Source organism: Vicia villosa, linkage group LG6 (genome assembly GCF_029867415.1).
Source record: "Vicia villosa cultivar HV-30 ecotype Madison, WI linkage group LG6, Vvil1.0, whole genome shotgun sequence".
In the NCBI taxonomy this organism is placed as follows: Eukaryota; Viridiplantae; Streptophyta; class Magnoliopsida; order Fabales; family Fabaceae; genus Vicia; species Vicia villosa.
Window position 1 is genome coordinate 147291151 of NC_081185.1, and position 22091 is coordinate 147313241.

At 34.4% G+C, this 22091-nt stretch overlaps 1 protein-coding gene across 1 annotated transcript; it reads left to right on the top strand.

Annotated features, from left to right (window-relative positions):
* Window positions 1-11345: 11345 nt before the first annotated feature.
* Window positions 11346-12380, top strand: LOC131614944 (uncharacterized). Its single transcript, XM_058886474.1, has one exon. The coding sequence runs from the start codon at window positions 11346-11348 to the stop codon at window positions 12378-12380; it is 1035 nt and encodes a 344-aa protein (XP_058742457.1).
* Window positions 12381-22091: the final 9711 nt, after the last annotated feature.

Sequence of the window (22091 nt, forward strand, 5' to 3'; positions counted from 1 at the left end):
TTTCTTTGATGCTTGCCAAGTCTAGTCAACTAGCTTTTGAAAGTGTTTCTCTCAATATCTTAAAAGATAATTAGTTGAAAAATAGATTCTTAAAATTGAATGATCTTTTACCAAACTTTCTAGAAAGAAGAGTGGGTTAACAGAATAAAAAAGTTGATTTTTTGTCGTTGTAAACTAAAAGAGTAAAAGTTGGAAAAGCTCAGCCATTTTTACCACATGTTGAACAATAATGACTTCTCATACAAGAGGTTAACATAACAGTAAGTTGTAGAATACAACTTAGATAAGTGTTACTATTTTAATTTTTAAAAAAAGTATCTTTATAACACTCATACCTTGTCGAAAAGTGTCCTTGATTCTGTTGGTTATCATGACTTATGCGACAACCCTTTATTATTTACTATTAAGAGCATGTCGTAATTCAGTTTTGCTGCATAGAATCATAGATAAAAGGATTATACTGAGTTTGCTATTTATTGCAAGTTGCAACTGCAATTCAGCTGATTTTGACAGATGCAGGTATTCATTTTGCAGTTACTATGACTTGTAGTGTGCCTGTAGTTTTGCTTCATGCAGTTTTATGGGCTAGTAGTTGTGAATTTGCATATGAAACTGAGGAAGGTTCTGGTAAAGAAGAATTGGCTCCTCTTACGAGCGGCCATAATGATAGTGAAGCTCAGAACTCGGATGCAGTTTGACTTATTTATGAGAAATCTTCGTGTTGCAACTCTTTTGAAACTTTAAGAAATTAAGATGCTGTTTGATTTATATGTTTTCGTTTTCCTTAAATTTTGTAGAATTCTGCAAGGAAATGATCATAAGATAGCATATGTGCAGTGTTTGTAATGAGCATGAATACATGTGCAAAATATCTATACAATTAACTTGAATAAAACTCAAAGAAAAATTGTTTGTTTTGTTTTTCTTTTTATGCAATTTTTCTCGCGATTTAGTAACATTCTCCAACCGAAAAATTGCTTTGGACTGCATATTCGTAGTCCACAGATTTATAATTGCTTTCTTCAAACCACCCTCTACCTCATTCTGATTAGCTGCTGAGTTCATTAACCTGTAACACGATTTGACCGAGATCACATTGTGAATAGGAATTAGTTTAAATGTATTTATTTAGTGTAATTACCGATATAGCCCTGTAACCTTTATATATACGAGAAATAATAATGAGAAAAGTATCAAGCCAAGAATTATTGACATGGTATCAGTAGGTTTTCGATCAAACCTGTGAGTTTTAGGTTAATCTTGCCTCTATTCAGCGACACCCCACTGGGTCGCTCTTGAAATCGTCTCGGTAGATCTCGTTACGATCTCGTTTCTCGGTACTTGAAATCATCTCGGTTCTCGGTAATCTCTTCCAAGATTGCGATTCTAATCTCGGGTGCTTACAAATCGTGTTTGCTTTGATCGTGTTATCGTATCGGTGTCGGCAAATATTCTGAATTAGGGTTTTGACTCTGTGTCGGCAATTATTCTGAATTAGGGTTTTGACTCTGTGTCGGCAATTATTCTGTGTTTCTTGTTTCACGTTAACAAAATTGTTACGTTAACAAAATTGTTCTCAAGTCATCTCTGATATTATGGCTTCCGAAGAAGAGATAGATCATATTTGTGTTCGTTTTACCGGAAAGAATTATCTGGTTTGGGAATTTCAGTTTCGGATGTATGTCAAAGGGAAAGGATTATGGAGTCACTTGGACGATGTCTCTTTGGCACCGTTAGAGACAACTGACTTAGATGCATGGGAAATAGAAGATGCTCAGATTATCACTTGGATTCTCGGTACTATTGATCCTCACATGATTAATAATTTGCGATCTTTTTCCACTGCCCAAGAAATGTGGAACTACTTGAAGCGTATCTATAACCTAGACAATGCGGCCAAACGTTTTCAGTTGGAGCTAGACATTGCCAATTACAAACAAGGCAATCTGTCTGTTCAAGAATATTATTCTGGTTTTTTGAATTTGTGGACAGAACACTCTGCAATTATACATGTTGATGTTCCCAAAAGTTCTCTCGCGGATGTCCAAGAGGTCTACAATACTAGTAGGCGAAATCAATTTCTCATGAAGCTTCGTGCAGAATTTGAGGTTGTCAGAGGTGCCTTGTTGAATAGGAATCCCGTTCCTTCTTTAGATACATGTGTCGGTGAACTTCTCAGAGAGGAACAGCGTCTTGCTACTCAAGGATCCATGTCTCGTGATGTTGTCATTTCTGAGTCTGCTATGTTTGCATATGCTCCTCATAGTAGAGGTAAAGGTCGTGATATTCGACATGTCCAATGTTTCTCTTGCAAACAATTTGGACATTTTGCTCAGAGTTGCAGTAAGAAGTTTTGTAATTATTGCAAGAAGCGGGGCCATATTATCTCTGATTGTCCCACCCGTCCTCCACGATCAACACAACGTTCGGTGCAAGCATTTTCTGCTAGTACAAGCTCTGCAGTTGGTCCTTCCATCACCAATCCATCTAATGGTGGTGCTCTCCAACCTAAAATAATCCAACAGATGGTACTTTCCGCTCTATCAACCTTGGGAATTCAGGGTAAGTCTTCGAATGTTTCCCGCCCGTGGTTTCTTGATTCTGGTGCATCCAATCACATGACCGCCTCTTCTGAATACTTGCACAATTTACATTCTTACCATGGTAATCAGAAAATTCAAATTGCGGATGGTAATGCTCTCTCTATCACGAATGTTGGTGACCTCAACTCTGATTTTCGGGATGTGTTTGTAGCACCTGGACTTGCTTCCAATTTATTATCTGTTGGTCAATTGGTTGATAATAATTGTAATGTAAATTTTTCTCGTGATGGTTGCCTTGTGCAGGAACAGGTGTCGGGGAAGGTGGTTGCGAAGGGGCCTAAAGTGGGAAGACTGTTTCCACTTCAGTTTATTTCTAGTCATTTATCTCTTGTTTGTAAAAATGTCTTGAATTCTTATGAGGATTGGCATAGAAAATTGGGTCATCCTAACTCTGCTGTTTTATCTCATTTATTTAAAAATGGTTTATTGGGAAATAAAAGTGTTGTTTCTAATGCCTCTCTTTCATGTTCTGTTTGCAAATTAGCTAAAAGTAAAACACTTCCTTTTCCGTCTGGTGCTTATCGGGCTTCCTCTTGTTTTGAACTGATTCATAGTGATGTATGGGGTATGTCTCCTGTAGTTTCTCATGCTCGCTATAAATATTTTGTCACATTTATTGATGATTATAGTCGTTTTACTTGGATATATTTTCTTCGGTCTAAATCTGAAGTGTTTTCTATGTTTAAGAAATTTCTGACATATGTTGAAACTCAATTTCATGAAAGTGTTAAAATTTTTCGCTCTGATTCTGGTGGTGAGTACATGTCTCGTGAGTTTCAAGAATTTCTTCAACAAAAAGGCATTTTGTCTCAACGATCTTGTCCCAATACCCCCCAACAAAATGGGATGGCAGAACGCAAGAATCGTCATTTGCTTGATGTGACCCGCACTTTACTTCTTCAAGCTTCTGTACCACCCCGATTTTGGGTGGAGGCTCTTTCCACAGCTGTCTTCTTGATCAATCGTCTTCCTTCTACGGTTATTGATCTCGATTCTCCCTTTTTTCGTCTTTTTAAAATTCAGCCTAATTATAATGATTTACATACCTTTGGATGTGTTTGTTTTGTTCACTTACCTCCATTTGAAAGGCATAAGCTTGGAGCGCAGTCTGTTCAATGTGCGTTTATGGGGTATAGTCACTCTCATAAGGGATTTGTGTGCTATGATGTCACTAACCATCGTTTTCGTATTTCTAGGAATGTGACATTTTTTGATAATCAGTTTATGTTTCCATGTGTTTCTCCTGTCATGAATGATATTGTTACTCTTCCTAAGTTTTCTATTATGCATCAATCTATAGAACGCTATAAACCAGGTCATGTATATGTCAGAAAACACAAACAGCAGGTTCCCACACCCCTTCCCGACGCTGAACCGCCACCTGATCCTGTAATGGTTGAACCACGACGTTCTGGTCGAATATCTCGAGCACCAGATAGATATTCACCAGACAGGTATGATTCCTCACATACTTCTCTGACTGCCACACTCTCTAGCATATCTATTCCTACTTGCTATTCACAGGCTGTTAAAGATGTACGTTGGATAAAAGCAATGAATGAGGAACTTCAAGCTCTTCAAGAGAATTTCACATGGGATATTGTCTCCTGTCCTCCTGATGTTAAACCCATTGGCTGCAAATGGGTGTATTCTGTGAAATTGAATTCTGATGGGTCCCTTAACCGTTTCAAGGCTCGCTTGGTTGCCTTAGGAAACAAGCAGGAATATGGAATTGATTATGATGAGACATTTGCACCGGTTGCCAAAATGACATCTGTCCGTACGGTACTCTCTATAGCTGCTTCTAACGGGTGGACTCTTCATTAATTAGATGTGAAAAATGCTTTTCTTCATGGTGACCTGGCGGAAGATATTTATATGACTCCTCCTCAAGGTTTATTTCCGTCATCTAAGGGTGTGTGCAAGCTCAAACGCTCCTTATACGGTTTGAAACAAGCGCCTAGAGCATGGTATGAAAAATTTCGCTCCACTCTACTTGGGTTTTCCTTTACTCAGAGTCAGTACGATTCTTCTCTATTTATTCATAGAACATCTACTGGAATTGTCCTACTTCTTCTGTATGTTGATGATATGATTATTACTGGTTCTGATCATGCTTCCATTCAAAGCCTTAAACAGCAGTTACAAGCAGCGTTTCATATGAAAGATCTTGGTAATTTGCATTATTTTCTTGGTCTTGAGGTTCATTCTACATCCAAGGGCATATTCCTCCATCAACACAAGTATGCCACAGATTTAATTTCTATGGCTGGTCTGCAATCGGCTAATCCAGTAGATACTCCTCTTGAGGTTAATGTTAAATATCATCGTGATGATGGTGATCTGTTGCATGATCCTTTATTGTATCATCAACTCGTGGGTAGCCTTAATTACTTGACTATTACTCGCCCTGACATATCACTTGCTGTTCAACAAGTAAGTCAATTCATGCACTCTCCTCGCCACCTACACCTGGCAGCAGTTCGACGTATAATTCGTTACTTGAAGGGAAGCTCTCATCGTGGTTTATTCTTTCCTACTGGCGTTCCTCTTAAATTGAGTGCTTATTGTGATGCCGATTGGGCAGGGTGCCCTGATACTCGACGATCTGTCACTGGTTGGTGCATGTTTCTTGGCTCTTCATTGATCTCATGGAAAAGTAAGAAACAAGCGAGAGTCTCTAAATCTTCTACTGAATCTGAGTATCGTGCCATGTCTGCTGCTTGTTCTGAAATAATTTGGCTTCGTGGTCTTTTGGCTGAACTTGGATTTCCTCAAATAGAGCCAACTTCACTTTATGCTGACAATACAAGTGCCATCCAAATTGTTGTGAATCCTGTTTTTCATGAACGCACCAAACATATTGAAGTTGATTGTCACTCAATCCGTGACGCTTATGATGACAGAATAATATCACTTCCTCATGTCAGTACTCAGTTGTAGATTGCAGATATTCTTACCAAGGCTGTTTCGCGTCCACGTCATCAGTTTCTTGTTAGCAAATTGATGCTCATTGACAAGCAGCATCAATTTGAGGGGGGGTGTGAATAGGAATTAGTTTAAATGTATTTATTTAGTGTAATTACCGATATAGCCCTGTAACCTTTATATATACGAGAAATAATAATGAGAAAAGTATCAAGCCAAGAATTATTGACACACATTTGCTGCATATTCCTTTTATCTTTCTGTCCGGTTCAACATCCTGTAGCGATTCCTTCAATTCTGCATACTGGTTTTGCAGATTAGGAATTAGCTCAAGTTCTGCATTTTCAACCCTCCAGCTCCAGCCATCGCCATCCCTGCACTTGGTATCTGCTATACTTTCATTAAGTAGAGAATCTGAGAAAATTCTTGAAAGAATTTCTTGTAATAGACTACTACCATTCCATTTATCCTCCAAAACGGAAATGTTTTTTTTCCTTCACTAACTCTAAATGCTCTATTACTTATGAACCAGTTCCAGTCATACAACAAATTTCCACCTATGGATAGAATATCGAGAATCCTTTGAACCACCTATAGAACCATCTCTCTTCAGAACTTTTGTATGTAAATGGCCATACATGTGAGTGTTGAGAAAATTGGTAATTCAAGTGGTCGTAACCCGTTACTTTGGAGTTATAACTGATTACAACAAGTTCCAGTAGCTCTTTATAACCAGTTACCAACTCGAATAGTTTGTTTTTTTAGTCAAGTAGGTTAGCTGTATTGTTGTGTAATGTTTTATAAATATCCCCATTGAGCTCTTAATGAAATATGCTCATGATTCTACCCTATTCTCTCTAACTCTCTCATTCTTTCACCCTCTCCACATTGTTTATCATTGTTATCTTGTGATTGTGTTTTGCCCCAACATTTGGCATCAAGAGTATTAAATACTAAGTGTAAAATTCTTTGTTTGGAAGCTTGAAGACTAACCGCTGCATGTTTCTTATGGAAAAGAGCCTAACCGCTTCGTTCCACTGTTTGGGAGAAAGACTCGACACTTAACTCCTCGTTTCATTATTTGGTTGAAAGTTTGCTATAAACTTCATTCTTCTTATATAAGGGGGTTCATAAGTTATACCTATTAAAAGCTCTCAAATTTAATCAAATGCTCTCAAGATCAATTCTTGAGGACATGACTAGTTAATTTTTGACAAATTTGGTATAATTCCTGGTGTGCTTATCTTATCCCTTAAAACTCTTTATTTATGTAATTTATCTTCTTGCATTTTATTTTCCCGATGCATATTTATAAACCTTTTCCTAAAAATGTTTTCAAACTATGATTTTGTTCCACAAATTTTTTCAAATCTAAATTTTTTCTGAAACACACAATTCATCCCATTCTCTTGTGTGCGAAGTCACATGTTCAACCATAGATTCTTATCTTTTTACTTTTGTTTTGGTTGTACTTATGTAGCACATCCAAGAGGTAGCACCATGATATATGTTTATTGACTGATGATATGGTCCTACCTGAATAGTCGAATGAGGAATTAAATTAGAGGTTGAAGATTTGGATACAAGCATAAGAATCATATGACTTTCACTTGATCTTAAGTAACTCAAAGTATATAGAATGTAAGTTTTGAAAGAAGAAAAGTGTTTCTAACATAGAAGTGAAAGTTGAAGATCATATCATACCATCAGTTACACGATTTAAATATCTTGGCTTCACAGTACAAAATAATGGAGATATAAAAAGAGATGTAAACTATAGAATTCAAGTTAGATGGGGAAAATGGAAGACGGCTTCGAGAATCTATAATATAAGAAAATTAATGGTTGTGGAAAAGTCCAAAATATCTTTATTTAATTTTTTGATACCACATTAAAATTGTGTTTTTTTTTTGTCTTTGTACCATAAAGTTATTAATTTTATTATTAAAATAATACAACTCTTATTTTTTATCAAACTTATCAAATCTCTCTCTATTTTCTATTTGTTTTCTCTTTCAGCACTTTCTCACTTCTTTCTTTAAAAAAAAATCTATCAATTTATAATTGAAGTATGTACATGGGAAAAATATATTATTGACCTAAATATTTTTATATACGAGAAATTGTATTTATAATCAAATATTTTTTATCAAAAATGGTATACGGGAAAAAAATATATTATTGATCTAAATATATTAAATACGAAAATTTAATATTGATCCAAATAGTTTTGTAAATGATACCTAAACAAAATTAATATTTGTATACGGAAAAAAAATTATTATTTACGAAAAATGGTATTTATGAACCAAATTTAAAAAATGGTATACGAGAAAAAATTTATTATTGATCTAAATAGTTTTATATACGAAATTTACTATTGATCCAAATATTTTTGTAAATGATACCTAAACAAAAATGAAGTCTGTATACGGAAAAAAATTATATTATTGATTTAAATATTTTTATATACGAGAAATGACATTTATGATTAAATATTTTTAATCCAAAAATGGTATACGAGAAAAAAATCTATTATTGATCTAAATATTTTTATATATGAAATAATCAATTATTTATTTTTATTTTTTTAAACATTTTTATTTAAAATAAATAATGTATCCAAATTCGCATAACTGATCAGAATCCGTACGTATACACGAGGTTGTTACTAGTTTTATGTAATACAAATAAAGTTCAATCTGAAGGAAATTTTTTGTAAGAGGACGATATGATATGAGACAAAATATTGGGATGTAAATAACCATCTGAAAAATAAACTAGTGTAGTAAATATGAACATGTTGTGTTGATGTGCAATAAGAATAGATGAGATAAAATTGTAAATAATAATATTAAAAAGAGTATTGTAGTAATAGATATAGATATAGTAAAAAAGATGGAAAATTAAACATAAATTGTCTTGACATCATGTAGAGACAAAGCTTACAATAAGAATAAATGCGAAGTCACACTAGAAGAAAAAAATACTTTGAAAAGTCATAATAAGAAATATTTAAAAGTATTTTAATCATACGTTGACTGTGAGGATTTTCTCTCTACAGCTCTTTCTATAGTTCTCGAAAGAAACTACTTTGAACATATATCAAACAGTAGTATATTTGCTAAATTTAATTACATATTTAAATTTATAAAAAAATAAGAAGGATTAATTAACAAAGCTAAATTTAAACTACTTCTCTAAAATGGGGGAAACCATCTCCATTTGATCGCCCATCTTGGTTTGTATTTCTACGTCTCCAGCAGACAAAAAGGACAAACATAACCAAAACAAAAAGGATGATAATAAAGGTAAGAACTCCTAATGAAACAAATAAAATGCCACTAATTCTAACCGTGCCACATATAACATTAAACCCTGAAGCTGCAGCCACCAACACAGAGAAACAATACAGAAGGCAAAGACATAACATACAGATAATAGGAATCTGATAATTCAATGACCAAACTGCCATCACTGTGTATAAAATGGCCACTGTGATCATTCCACTCCATATCATTGCTGGTAAGAAACCAATAAATGCTTTCTCTAAGCTTACTAGATGTATTTGTGAAGTGTTTCTTGAGGTCATGGATTGTGATAGATTTTCAAATGGATTTCCCAAAGCTGATAAAAGTGCTGCATGGATTCCATATAATTTAACTGCCAATGCAGAGCGATCTTCTTGCGGACAAATTATCTCTGCTAAACAGAATTGTATAAATGGTTTGCAAAACGTGTGAAGCTTTTGTCTTAATCCTTGTTCTTGGTTGTCTTTCAAGTATATCACGTGAGAGAAGGAACAGGAAACACCACCACGTTCCTTGTTTTCCTCTGGATTTGTTTGTCTTGCCTTTGTTGTGAAACAAAATAACAAGGTTAGAAAGTTGATACAAGTTCTAAAAGTTACGAAATAAGTAAGGAAAAGGAGAAAAAGCATGTGTGGGTATGTAAGCAATAATCAAATTCAAGTATGACAGACAGCAAGGTGCATAACTTACAGATTTTCTGGGAAGCGACTGCTTAAGGCTTACGTTGTTCACTATGCCATGTTCTGAAACTGAAGTAGAAGCCATGAAGGAGATAATGTATAAGTGTTTTTCACAAATATCGTTTAAATAAGGCGCATCTTTGCAATTCTTACCCCCCCCCCCCCCCCCCCCCCCCTCTCTCAATACTTCGTAACTCCTTTTTGTTTTTGTGGTCTGTGGTGAGTGGTTGCATTTCAACGCGCTCATAAAGGAAAAGAATAAAAAGTCAAAATTAAACTATATGTTTTCAACAATATTATACGATATACTCCCTCCATTCTCTTTTGTAAGAAGAAACAAAATTAAACTATATGTTTTCAACAATATTATACGATATACTCCCTCCATTCTCTTTTGTAAGAAGAAAAAAAACACATTTGACACGTATCATAAACCTAATTAAAAGTCATATAATTGTGTAACTTCTAAATGCTCTAAATGAGTTAACTATTTACACCATTACCCTTTAGTAATTTTTTTAAAAAAATATTTATAATGATGAGCCACCCTTATGATAATTAGGGCATTAATTGGTGTTCTTTACACTATTCCACATTTCATTTTCTATTCACGTGGCCAACAACTTTTCTTTTCCTTCTTCTTTCAAAAAAGTTTGCCAAATTTTCATTCAAAATTTTTTCGTTTTCCCGCTTTCTTTGTTCTTTAAATTGAAAACTAAAATGAATTAACTATCATCTCTCTTATTTGTTCATGACTATAGTATCTCATCCATTATAAACATGTCTCTAAACCTTGACTTAAACAAATCTCCTACAGAATTTTTAGATGATGAAAGTAGTACAACTTCCATAAATCCTTCTTCAAGTTTGATTATGAGTAACAACCAAACAAATCAAAATTCTTTTGAAGATGAAAACAGAACAACCTCGATGAATCATTCTCCAAATTTGGTGATGGATTACAACACATCACCTTTAGAATTTTTTGATAATGAAAATATTACAGCTTTCATGAATCCATCTTCAAGCTCTAATTACAACCAGCCCTCTTTAGATTTTTTTGCAGATGAAAACGTAGCGGCTTCCATGAACTGTTCTTCAAACTTGGAGATGGATTACAACACGACAAATGGAGAATTGTTTGATGATTATAACACCGACCCTTCAAATATGAATGATTTATTTTCCGATGAAGATATTAGCGAAGAAGATGAAGAAAACGCTCAAATAATATCCCAAGAAGGTACATCAATTTTTTAGATTTTTTACATTAATTTTTTTGAAGATTATTGATTTGTTTTTTACATCAATTTTATTGATTTTTTACATCATAATTTCCTTATATAAAATTCATGTTTTTTGTTACAATTATAATTTTTGTTTCCTTATATAAAATCTTTTAATTAAATTGATTATGTTTGTTTTTTACATCAAGTTTATTGATTTTTTACATTATAATTTCCTTATATGAAATTCATGTTTTTTGTTGCAATTCTAATTTTTGTTTTCTTATATAAAATCTTTTAATTAAATTGATTATATTTTCTTTTTTTAGAAGACTGCATCAATGATGAAACAGATTCATCGGAGGAAAACGACACTTCCTGAACAACAATCAAAGAAAAACCATTTCTGCATTATTGTTACATTCAAGTTACAATGGAAAACTTGAAAAAGGGATTGTTAACAGGGTAGTTTCTTCATTTTCAGTATCGAACGCTGTTATTTATCGAATTTGGAGACAACTGTGTGAAACTGGAGATGCTTATCATAAGAAAACAAAAAACGGTGGTTGAAAAAGAGTTGAAATTGATTATGAGAAAATGCGTGATATTTCATTATCTAACCGTAGAAATCTTCTATCTTTATCTCGTGCGTTGGGCATTTGCAAGACATTGTTGTTTAGATATGTAAAAGAAGGAGTTTTGCGTCGACATTCAAGCGCATTAAAACCACACTTGAAAGACGATAATATGAAAGATCAACTCAAATTTTGTTTCTCTATGCTTGAGGAAAGTAGCATTCCTCATGATCCGAAGTTTAAATCCATGCACAATATAGTCCATATTGACGAAAAATGGTTTTACATATCTAAGAAATCTACGAACTACTACCTTCTTACAAATGAGGATGACCCATATCGCACGTGCAAGAACAAAAATTACATCGGTAAAGTCATGTTTTTAGCTGCAGTTGCTAGGCCTAGATTTGACAATGAAGGTAACGAGATATTTTCAGGAAAAATTGGTGTGTTTCCTCTTGTTAATAACGTACCGGCAAGAAGGTCAAGTGTTAATAGAGCCGCGGGGACACTTGAAACAAAACCGATAACTTCTATCAATAAAGAGATTAGTAGAATGTTTTTAATTAATAAAGTTCTACCAACCATCAAAGAAAAATGGCCGCGAGACCAAGCATTTGAAACAATTTACATACAACAAGATAATGTACCTTCCCATGTCTCTATAGATGATGAAGAATTTCGCCGAGTGGCTTCGAAAGGTGGATTTGACATTCGCTTGACTTGTCAACCTCCAAACTCTCCGGACTTGAATGTTTTGGATTTGGGTTTTTTTAATGCCATTCAATCATTGCAACAAATGGAAGTAACTAATTCTGTTGATGAGCTTATACATGTTGTGCAGAAGTCTTATGACACTTTTTCTAGCAAAGCTTCAAACAAATTTTTTCTCACACTTCAATCATGTATGATTGAAATCATGAAGATCAAAGGATCGAATAATTATAAAGTTCCTCATGTAAAGAAAGATGTAATGCTTCAACAAGGAAGACTTCTTGTTGTACTACAATGTGATGGTGAACTAGTTCATGAAGTTATGGAATATTTAGCCAATTAAGTTGAATTACTTTGGCAATTGATGAGTAATTTTGTTGTTGTTGAAATACTTTGGCATTCTATATTAATTCCAGGAATATTTATTTTAGTCATGTCCTATATAACTATAGTTTGATTATATTTATGGAACACCTTATTCTTATTTTACTCCGACTACTGATGTAAAACTAAGATGAATTAAAATTGAAATGTCTATTAATACTAACATGCATGCTTTTGCTCGTCCCTGTGTACCATTTTTTTAATTTCTTTGATAAAAATTTGGTTTATAAAATAGTGCATGCAAATTATAACAAGCAGTTGTGGCATTGCATGAAGAAACACTTTAAAAACTCTTTTAACAAACTTATGGCATTGCATGAAGAAACACTTTAAAAACTCACTTGAGAGATAAAATAAGAATGGTTGTGGCATTGCATGAATAGTTATTCTCTAACTAAAGCTAAAAGTTAAAGGACATGACAGCAACAAAGAACGTAAACACTGTCAAATAAGTTATCATAATAACATTCAAATAATCAACATTAAAATAGTTCAACACAAGTAGCAGCTCAAGAAATATGAAGACACTAAAAGTAGGAGAAATAACATTAATTTAACAAAACTTATTCTCAAAATTACTATCCAAAATGATGAACATGAGACAAAATCTTAATCATAAACTCTAACATGGATACAAATGGCTTACTTTCATTCTTGAGACACAAACAAATAGTATAATAAAATCTTCAACATGTCATAAACCCCTTTTCCCAACTCTTCATTTTCTAAGTCAAAGACTAGCTCTCTCATATGGTTGAAAAACTTCATTACACACACTTGAATTCTTTGCATCTTCAGAACATATATTTACTGAGTACACAACTTCATTTGGGAGGTTGTCGAGATCAAAATCTTTCATAGACTTGGCTATGTTTGCTGCACTTTCATCCTTCAAGTCATCATCAAAGCCTAGATCAAACGAGGGACCATTGAAGAACTCTTTTGAAGCATCCATTTTTTTCATATCAAAGGAAATGAGACAGTATAAAATGACTAGTAGAAGAAACAAAATGAAGTTATAGTTTCTTTAATAGATAATCTCATGACCTTTAATGTATCCTGCACGTATCCAACCTAGGCCACTAAAGTGACTTTTTCACTAATCTACAATATAAGAAAGTTCACTAATCTGGAAAATACCATATTGCCCTCCTGTTACCAAATTGTGCCACGTGGATACCTTAACCATCTTTCTTTTCTTTTGCTTCTACTTTATGTGTCTTTTCTTTTGCTTCTACCTCTCTCTTCCTATTCCTCTTTCTTTTGTCTCTCTTTCTCTGATGAATATGATGTTGATGGTGACGATGAACACGTTTGTTGATGATATCGTGATGTTGATTTTGAAACGTTGATGGTTGTTGCTAAGGGTTACGGTCGATAAATTGATGATGATGTTGGTAACGCTCAAAGTCACAGCAAATCGGTGAGATCTTTCTTTGTTTTTCGTGTTTTGAGTTCTCTAATCTCTCTTCTTCTCTCCATATTTTCTGAAGGGTTTGTGTAAAAATTGAGGAAGATGAGGATAAAATATGGTTTCATGAATGTTAGTATTGTATCCCATTTACTGAATATGAACTGAGTTCTTTTTCTTTCTTTTCATTGTTTTTGGAAAATTTGTATACATGAGGATGATGATGATGGTGGAATTTTAGGGTTTTTGTTATGTATTCTGCTGCAGTGAAAAAATGAGAATCAGATTCTCTTTACTGTGAACCAAAGTTTATTTGTGATTTGTAGTAAAGATTAAGCCCATGATTTGAATCATTCCCCTTAAATATTCTGATTCCTTCACATAAACCCTAATGATGAATTATGAATCTTCTTGAGACTTCTTATCCATATTCATGTTTCTTCTAACATTACTCCACTTTCTATTTTCACGTGGCTGGTATAGTTCAGGAAGGTATGGCAATTCAATCTCTCTGGTATTGATGCTGGTAGGTTTGAATTTGTGGAGATTTTTTATTTATTATTTACTTGATATTGAAAGTGCTTGATATTGAAAGTGAGATTAGTCATAGAAAAAGCTGATTGATAAACCAGTCATCTGTTTCTTACAATATTGGTTTGAATGTTGGTCATCAACAATATTGAGTGATGTTATTGAATCACTTCTCTCGCTGTTTGTTTTTACTTCATCTACTTCTTCTTTGGTCTGTGCGTATTTCCATTTGTAGGTTGTCGGTGTTGCTTTGCAGGTTTTGGACACTGACGTATGTAGGTTCAGGAAATCGATTGGATCCTATCACAACTCATTGAACTGATGTAGCTTCTTTGTTTGCAGTTATAATATCGAGCATATGGAAGTAAAATTTGCGCATATGGGAGAACCAGTATCAGCTCCTGAATATATTCATTACTAGGAGCTACGGTGTATCTGTTTTCATAAACTCTCGCTTTCAACAAATCCATGAGCTTCTTCTAAAATTTAAAGCATCAAGTGAGCAAAATTGAGTCCTTTTTCTACCTTGAAATAATTACTCAATACATGTAATGTTTCTTGAACTTGAACTTAGATTGTGTCACTCCAATAATTTAATTGTTGTATCTTTTTCCATTGACAGAATGTTATCGGCATCATCAGCTTCAACCCATCTTCACTCATGTACGAAATCGATTCCTTTATGTTTAAATTGTTTTAAATCGTAATTCGTAATACAACTATGGATGGCAGAAGGTTTAGGTTCAATCCAAGAAGTGCAGATGGCATCTTTGTTGAGTTTTTCGGCCATTCAAGTCTAAGGAGAAGTGCCGATACCACATGCTGAATCAGGGAACAATGTTAACTTTAAGGAGAAGTGCCGATACCACATGCTGAAAAGATGGTTTCGTCTCGCCACTGTCGGAAACAATACATCTTCACTCGGAGCCAGAAATTCTACCGACAACATTATTCATGATGGTAGCAATTGCCTTTATACAGATAAGTATTCTCTTCTCTATTCAAATGCTCAAAACCATGCTCATCTCAGAATTGGTCATCTTACTCATGTTGATTCTAACTTTGATATTGCTCTAAATATCTCAAAGATCTTTCATGAGTTTCCGATACAGTTCAAATCCGCTGCGACGCAAATGTTTCATGAGTTTGTGTCTTTGATTCGCAACAGTACTACTATTATTCATGATTCACAAGCAAAGTGGCCGACATAGGTTTCACTAATAACAAGGAATGATTCATCGGGGCTACCGAGTTCTTAGCCACTTCGAGATTTCGACAAGCATGAGGCTCAAACCTCCAGTCGTAGTGGATTGGATGACAGAATGTACGTTTTGATGTCAAGAGAACTGCAATAGCACCATCGAAGGATAAGTGACCCTTATTATTCTGTTATATCGACTATCGTAGTAGCGGTGTTCAAACTGCTGCATTTTAGTATTACCTGATACAAATTATTTTGGTTATTGTTTTGTTAAGCCTACAACAGCTAATCATGAACAGAATATTCAAGAAAAGGGAATTTCTTCTCTAAAATGGCCATAATGTATTTCCTATAGCAGGAAAGTGGTCTTTAGTCGAGGGATCTGTAACAAGGTTAATGATTTACTATTGAGATATTGATTGCCAATATTTAGTATTATCAAAACTAACATCGTTGCCGACATTATATTAGCAATCGAATGGTTTCCTTCATTCAAAACATGAACTCGAAGGTCGCAACTTTTAACCGTTCATGAATTCTACTTTTCTATATTTCTAATTCTATCTTATTGTCTACTAATCTAAACTCAATTGACAGCAAATTGGGATATCAAAATAGTGGTCTTCCACAAGAGAGAGCAGCACCTTGGTTTGATAGGAAAAGTAGGAACATCAATTAGCCAATCATATCAGATAAGCCAAGACAAAGAAAAAGTAAAACTCTTTTTTCTTTTATTGGTAATGGTAACTGTCAAACTAATGATTTAGCAACTCTTCCTTACTAAACCGAAAATAATGAAGAAATGGTAACCTCGACTTAGAGCATAAATGGATGATAAAAGAAAACATATGTTAAAACTAGAATGATAGAATAATGAAACACTTTTGTAAATGATGTAAGGGCAAGGGTTTGGTACCATTTGATTGGGTGATGAATGAACCATCAATGAGATCAGAGCATCTAAGCATTCACTTTTCTCTAGAACTCCACGGGTGGATAATATATTCAACAAAACCTGGGTAGCAACAAATTTTCATAAACAAATTGATTCGAGTTTACAGATAGCGGTAAGCGGGTTGCATATGATTGGAATGCCGTGTTCATATCTAAGGGTAAATTTCTTTATTTGCTGTTAAATTTGATATGAGAAAGAGTTCTTTCTATGGCTTATTTTGCTTTCAACTTCTATCCGTAGTATTAGGAGGACTCATGGCTGAAAGTGTAAAGAAATTGCAGGTTTTTTCATAATAAAAAGAATGGTTAATATATAAGAAAAAAATGTTGATAGCTGTGTTCATGGAGTTTGTCATCGTTTTAGGTTTTAGCGGATGGAATCAGTTTGAATCCTATTCTGAGGCTGTGTCGGCTAATGGCATATCTATGACAGCTATGTATGTCTCTATTCAAAGCCATTGGACCTGCTGCAGGTGGTTCAATGTGAGTTTTCCTCTAATTTCTTGCACGATTTCAATGCTGATCTCTCAAAAGATATTGCAAGTTACTTTTATATTTCAATATCTAGATAGTTAACATAAAATTCATCTTTAATTTTCTTCTTATGATCTTTGTCAATATAGATTAACTTGGTCGCAAAAATGTAGTGACGCTTATTTCCTCCATGGTATGATCCTCAAACAGATGCATTTTTTTGCATCTCATTCATCAATTTTGGAGTTTCCTCAATATGAATTTAATAACTTCATGAAGTTAACTTGCAATGCATGCAAATCAGTCATCTATCACAGGTTCAAATGTTATTCACCATAGTGTTTTTAACTGAAAATTACTATTGAAATCATCAAATATTATGTTGATTGTAGAATTTGAATTGAAGGTTTTGCATATTTTACTCAGTTTTTGCTCATAATTTGTCGTGGTAGTGTTTCTATATATCCACAAGGAAGATATTCCAGGACCTTAAGTAAAGGTATATACAAATTCTACGATAGTATGGACGGTTGGAGTGGGGCTCCAACTATTATAGGCAGCCTTAGTAGCCCTGAACAACGACTCACTCCGTTCAACCTCTTCGTATTCTAATAGCCTATGAATAAGGTTTTAGTCAGCTATAGATTAGATACTCAAAATACTATGTTATTATGTAGACACTTGACAATACTTTTTAAAGAAATTTTGTTTTCTATATGACACCTTTTTTCTCTCTCTTTTGACAGGGAAACATTACTACCATCTATCAAAAGATTTTTGCCAAATCATTGGAATGAGGATCTCATAGGCTGTTAACATGCGGATATTAAGTGTAATTTGGTGATAATCCTAATTTGTTGTTGCAAGATGTGAGTGTACATTTGAATTAGGAGCGTCCTCGCCATCACCGTCTTATGCATTAAGGATAGGAGGTTTAAGATTGGTAACACGAACTGTCATCTTATTGTACATCCGTGAGATCAATTTCAGCCGCTGTGTCACCTTTCGATATTTCTTGAAGTTGCAGATCCATAAAGGCTTCAAGTGATTGAAGCTGCTCTGTTAGTGATTGTTTGTCAGTTATAAACTAGAGAATAGGGACAAACCAAAGTCGTCGGTACCAACACCAACATCGAAGATAAGTGATTTTTACTTATTTCACTAACCGATTACAATTGGCTAATATGTGTTTTGATTCATGTGCATACAATGATGAAAGCTTCCTTAACATGTACATTTTTCATATGATGATTGTTATTACTTAGATTATTGTGTGTGAGCTATGACCATCTATTATTCTAAGATCGTTGTAGTCTTTGTGGATTTGTGTCGGGTGGTTGGCTAATACTATATTGTTTAGTGTTTGTGACAAAGCTATAATGACATAGATACTTATGCTTCTACTGTATACCTAAAAAGAGAAATTATATGTCACCTTTACTAAAAATTTCCTATATCATATTTGTTGTTATGGTGTTATTTGTGCTGTTAATCATCATAGTAAATATGCAAATTGCATTAGAGGAATAAATAGCTTTTTCAACCGTTCTTTATTTTGTTTTAAACTTGAAATTGTTTTGAAATCTCGTGTTTGTATGCTTTTCTTTTGGTGCCTGCAGCTAAGGACATTAAAGGGTGGACATACAGCAGAAGTTGGTTCCTTGGCTTGGAACAGTCATATTTTGACAATAGGGGGAATGGATGGTAAAATATTAAACAATGATGTTAGAGTGAGGTCTCACATTATTCAAACTTATAGGGGACACAGCCAGCAAGTTTGTGGACTCAAGTGGTCACTCTTAAGAGAACAATTGGTGAGTGGTCACTCTTAAGGTGTGGGTTCATCTAACGTCGTTCATGGCAGGTACAAAATTACAAAATTGAAGAAGAAGAAGAACCTGCGAAAATCCGCAGGTAATTTCCCAGGTGTTTTCGCATCAAAATCCGCAGGTGCGGAGGTTAGTGGTGATGAATAGTGATGTTGAAATGTTGACTATGCGATGGCACGCCCGTATTGGCCAGACAGCTTTCTCGTCTCTCTCTCTCCACGCAGGTGAAGCCTCACTGGTCCGTCAAAGAGTCAAACGCGCGCTCTCTCCTCCTCATTGGCCAGGACGTGCAGCATGGGGCCCGGTTTGACTTCCTTTTTGCTTTTCTTTAATTAATGATTGGTTTGTAATATATTTATTGATGATGAGTCCACCAACAACACATGACCGCAGCCTCATTGGCAAAGAAAAGAATGTATCATCTATAATGTCCTGGGTTCAATCCCCAGGAATGACAAATTTTTTCAGAAAATATTCAAACGCAGATTCCACGCAACAAACCCATATGCACCCATCGTACGTCCTCACATCCATGCCACAGGATCTCCAATAATCCTAATCTAACGTACACAAGGATAGGGTTTATCATGCACCCTCAAGGCCAGCCACACAGGATTGGTGCCAGTTTTTTTTATATAATTTTTATTATTTTTATTGTTTAATTGTTTAGATTAAATATTGATAGATTATGTTTAGTTTAAATAAATTAATATAATTAGGATTAATAATTAAATTAGAATTAGGCTTAGGATTATTTTCCCGATTATTCGAATATTCCGATTTAATTAATCTAACCGATTTTAATTATTAAAAATCACAATAAAACCCTAGGAAGATTACCCATGCATTAGGGTTTGCCCAGTCCTACTGCCCATTTGGCAAAGAACATTAACCCTTAATTAATTCTCTTCTCGACCCGACTAAATCTATTAGTCGCATTAGACAAGAGATAAAAAAATATGAAATTTAAAATACATTTTATTTGCTGCCCGCGACGATCGAATCTATCGGTCAGAGTAACCAGCAATACCCCGTATAATCCGTTAACTATAATGATCAAATCTATTGATCATCGCATATAACGGTGACATATCAAATCAGGGTTGTACGCCCAAATCTTAAAACACACTAAACCACGAAACTACAGACTTTCATCTCTTCAATACTGCGATTTTCAAATCTACGATAAGGTAATTCAAAATACCTTCGAACTTCGCATTTCAAAAAACTACGATAAGGCCATTCAAAAAGCCTTCAAACCATATCATAATCAATTCTAAGGCGTACAACCATGTGCCCGAACTACGTTGACTCTGATTCTCCAGAAGGAGATACGTAGGCACTTGGATAACCAAGGCGAGTCCCTTTCCTTAAAATTCTAATCAGGTTTAAATCTTGTCATTTACCCAATTAACTTTCTGTCACCTTTCTTTATGTTTAGCCACAAACCTTTACTTTAAGATGCAAACCTTAGGAAAGGGTTGAGGGTTCCTAACACCTTCCCTCGACCTGATTATAATAATCTTACCCCCATCTCTAAACTGCGTAGGGTTTCCTATTCGCCCTTCAGAATAGGTGGCGACTTTAAAAGTCTATATTTTTAGGGCAAGTTGCTACAAACGGTATAGAAGTGAACCTGCATAAGTGCACAACGATCATCAAGATGGAAGCCCTAACTACAAAGAAACATGTAATGAAGTTAAGTGTGATGCTCACAACCTTAAACACTGTCATCGAGATATCGACTCAACATGTGTTATCGTTTTATAAGTTGCTAAAGAAAGAAACACATTTTAATATAACCCTGGAATGCGAACATACATTAATATCACTAAATGACCTTATCTACTAATGACATGCTGTCATTGCACCTCATTTAGCAAAAAAATCGGACAAATTTGACTTAAAATGAGCAAGATAGAAAAAAAGGGTGAAAAAAGCTTGAAAAAACGCTTTTGGGTGAAGAAAATCACTTATTGAGAAAAATGGTGAATAAAAGAACAAAAACACGCTGATGTGCTTTTGGAAAAAATGTGTCTGTTCCATGCTCGAACGCCCCCGTATTAGGCTAATGAATGCTCAACGCTCCTGCGTTGAAACTCAACGCACTCACGTTAGAGCTTAGGTTAAGTGAAAAGTGGAATACGATTTCAGAAATTTCTGGTGAAAATTTGAAGTATGAGTAGGATTTTTGTGGATTTCTATAGCTTGAGAATGAAGGCAAGAGGTTGCTCCATTTATAGGGAATGCAATGCTTAGCCCATACGTGTGAAATGATGCTTAATTTGTGTGAATCCATTTGCACGTAAAATTGAGAAACGTGTGACTTGGAGAGCATTAAAACGTAACCAAACTTGTGGATTAAAGGTCGTTTTTGCTTCACAAAACTTCACTGAATCACATTTAGATGGAAAACCCGTGCTAATTTGGCATGTTTTTGAGTTTTTGTTTATCCAAAATTCTGACCTAAAGTGAAAATCCGATTTCGTGCACCCATGTTCAAACTTGTAAGCCTATTAGTACAAGAAGCTTTATAACCTCATTCTTTTTCAAATGTACTCTCCTCAAGGCAAAGAGTATAATGTGTGAAGAAAGTATTCATCTGGAAACCTGAGCCAAAAGTTATGACCTATTGAAGTTGGTACAAAAGCAATGCTTAAAAGTCAGAATTTTTCGAAGTGCAAAATGGTGCAAAGTGACCTATAATGTTCTCAAACTTTTCATGGCTTTCCAAGCACAATTAGTTTTTTATCCTTGAAGCAAACTTGTAGAGGACATCATGAATGACATTGTGCAAAAATAAGCACTAAAAATGTTAAATATTGAAGGAGTTATGATCTTGGAAAGTTAGGATAAATTCACTTGAATCCACAAAATGACCTATAATGTTTCTCCATCTTTGATGATTTTCCAATCATAATTAGCTCTTGACTTGTGAAGAGAAGTTGCAGAGGATGTCAAGGAGAGTCATTTACAAAAAGAAGCATTAAAAAATGTTGAACCATGAGTAAATTGTGATATATGGAACTTAGGCTTGAAAATATTGACTTTTAGGTCAAACTTCTTTAATCAAACTTGAATCTTTTGAGCTTTTCTTGCAATCTAAGACACATTGATGCACATATTAACTCTCCATGATGGATTCTTTATTGAAATTTGATTAAATCTGGCTAACGCTTAAGGTTGCTTGATGATGAAGACATGGAAATAAACACATGAACCTTGACTTTCTTGAGGAATCTTGATCAATTTGAAGTTTAATAGAGCTTG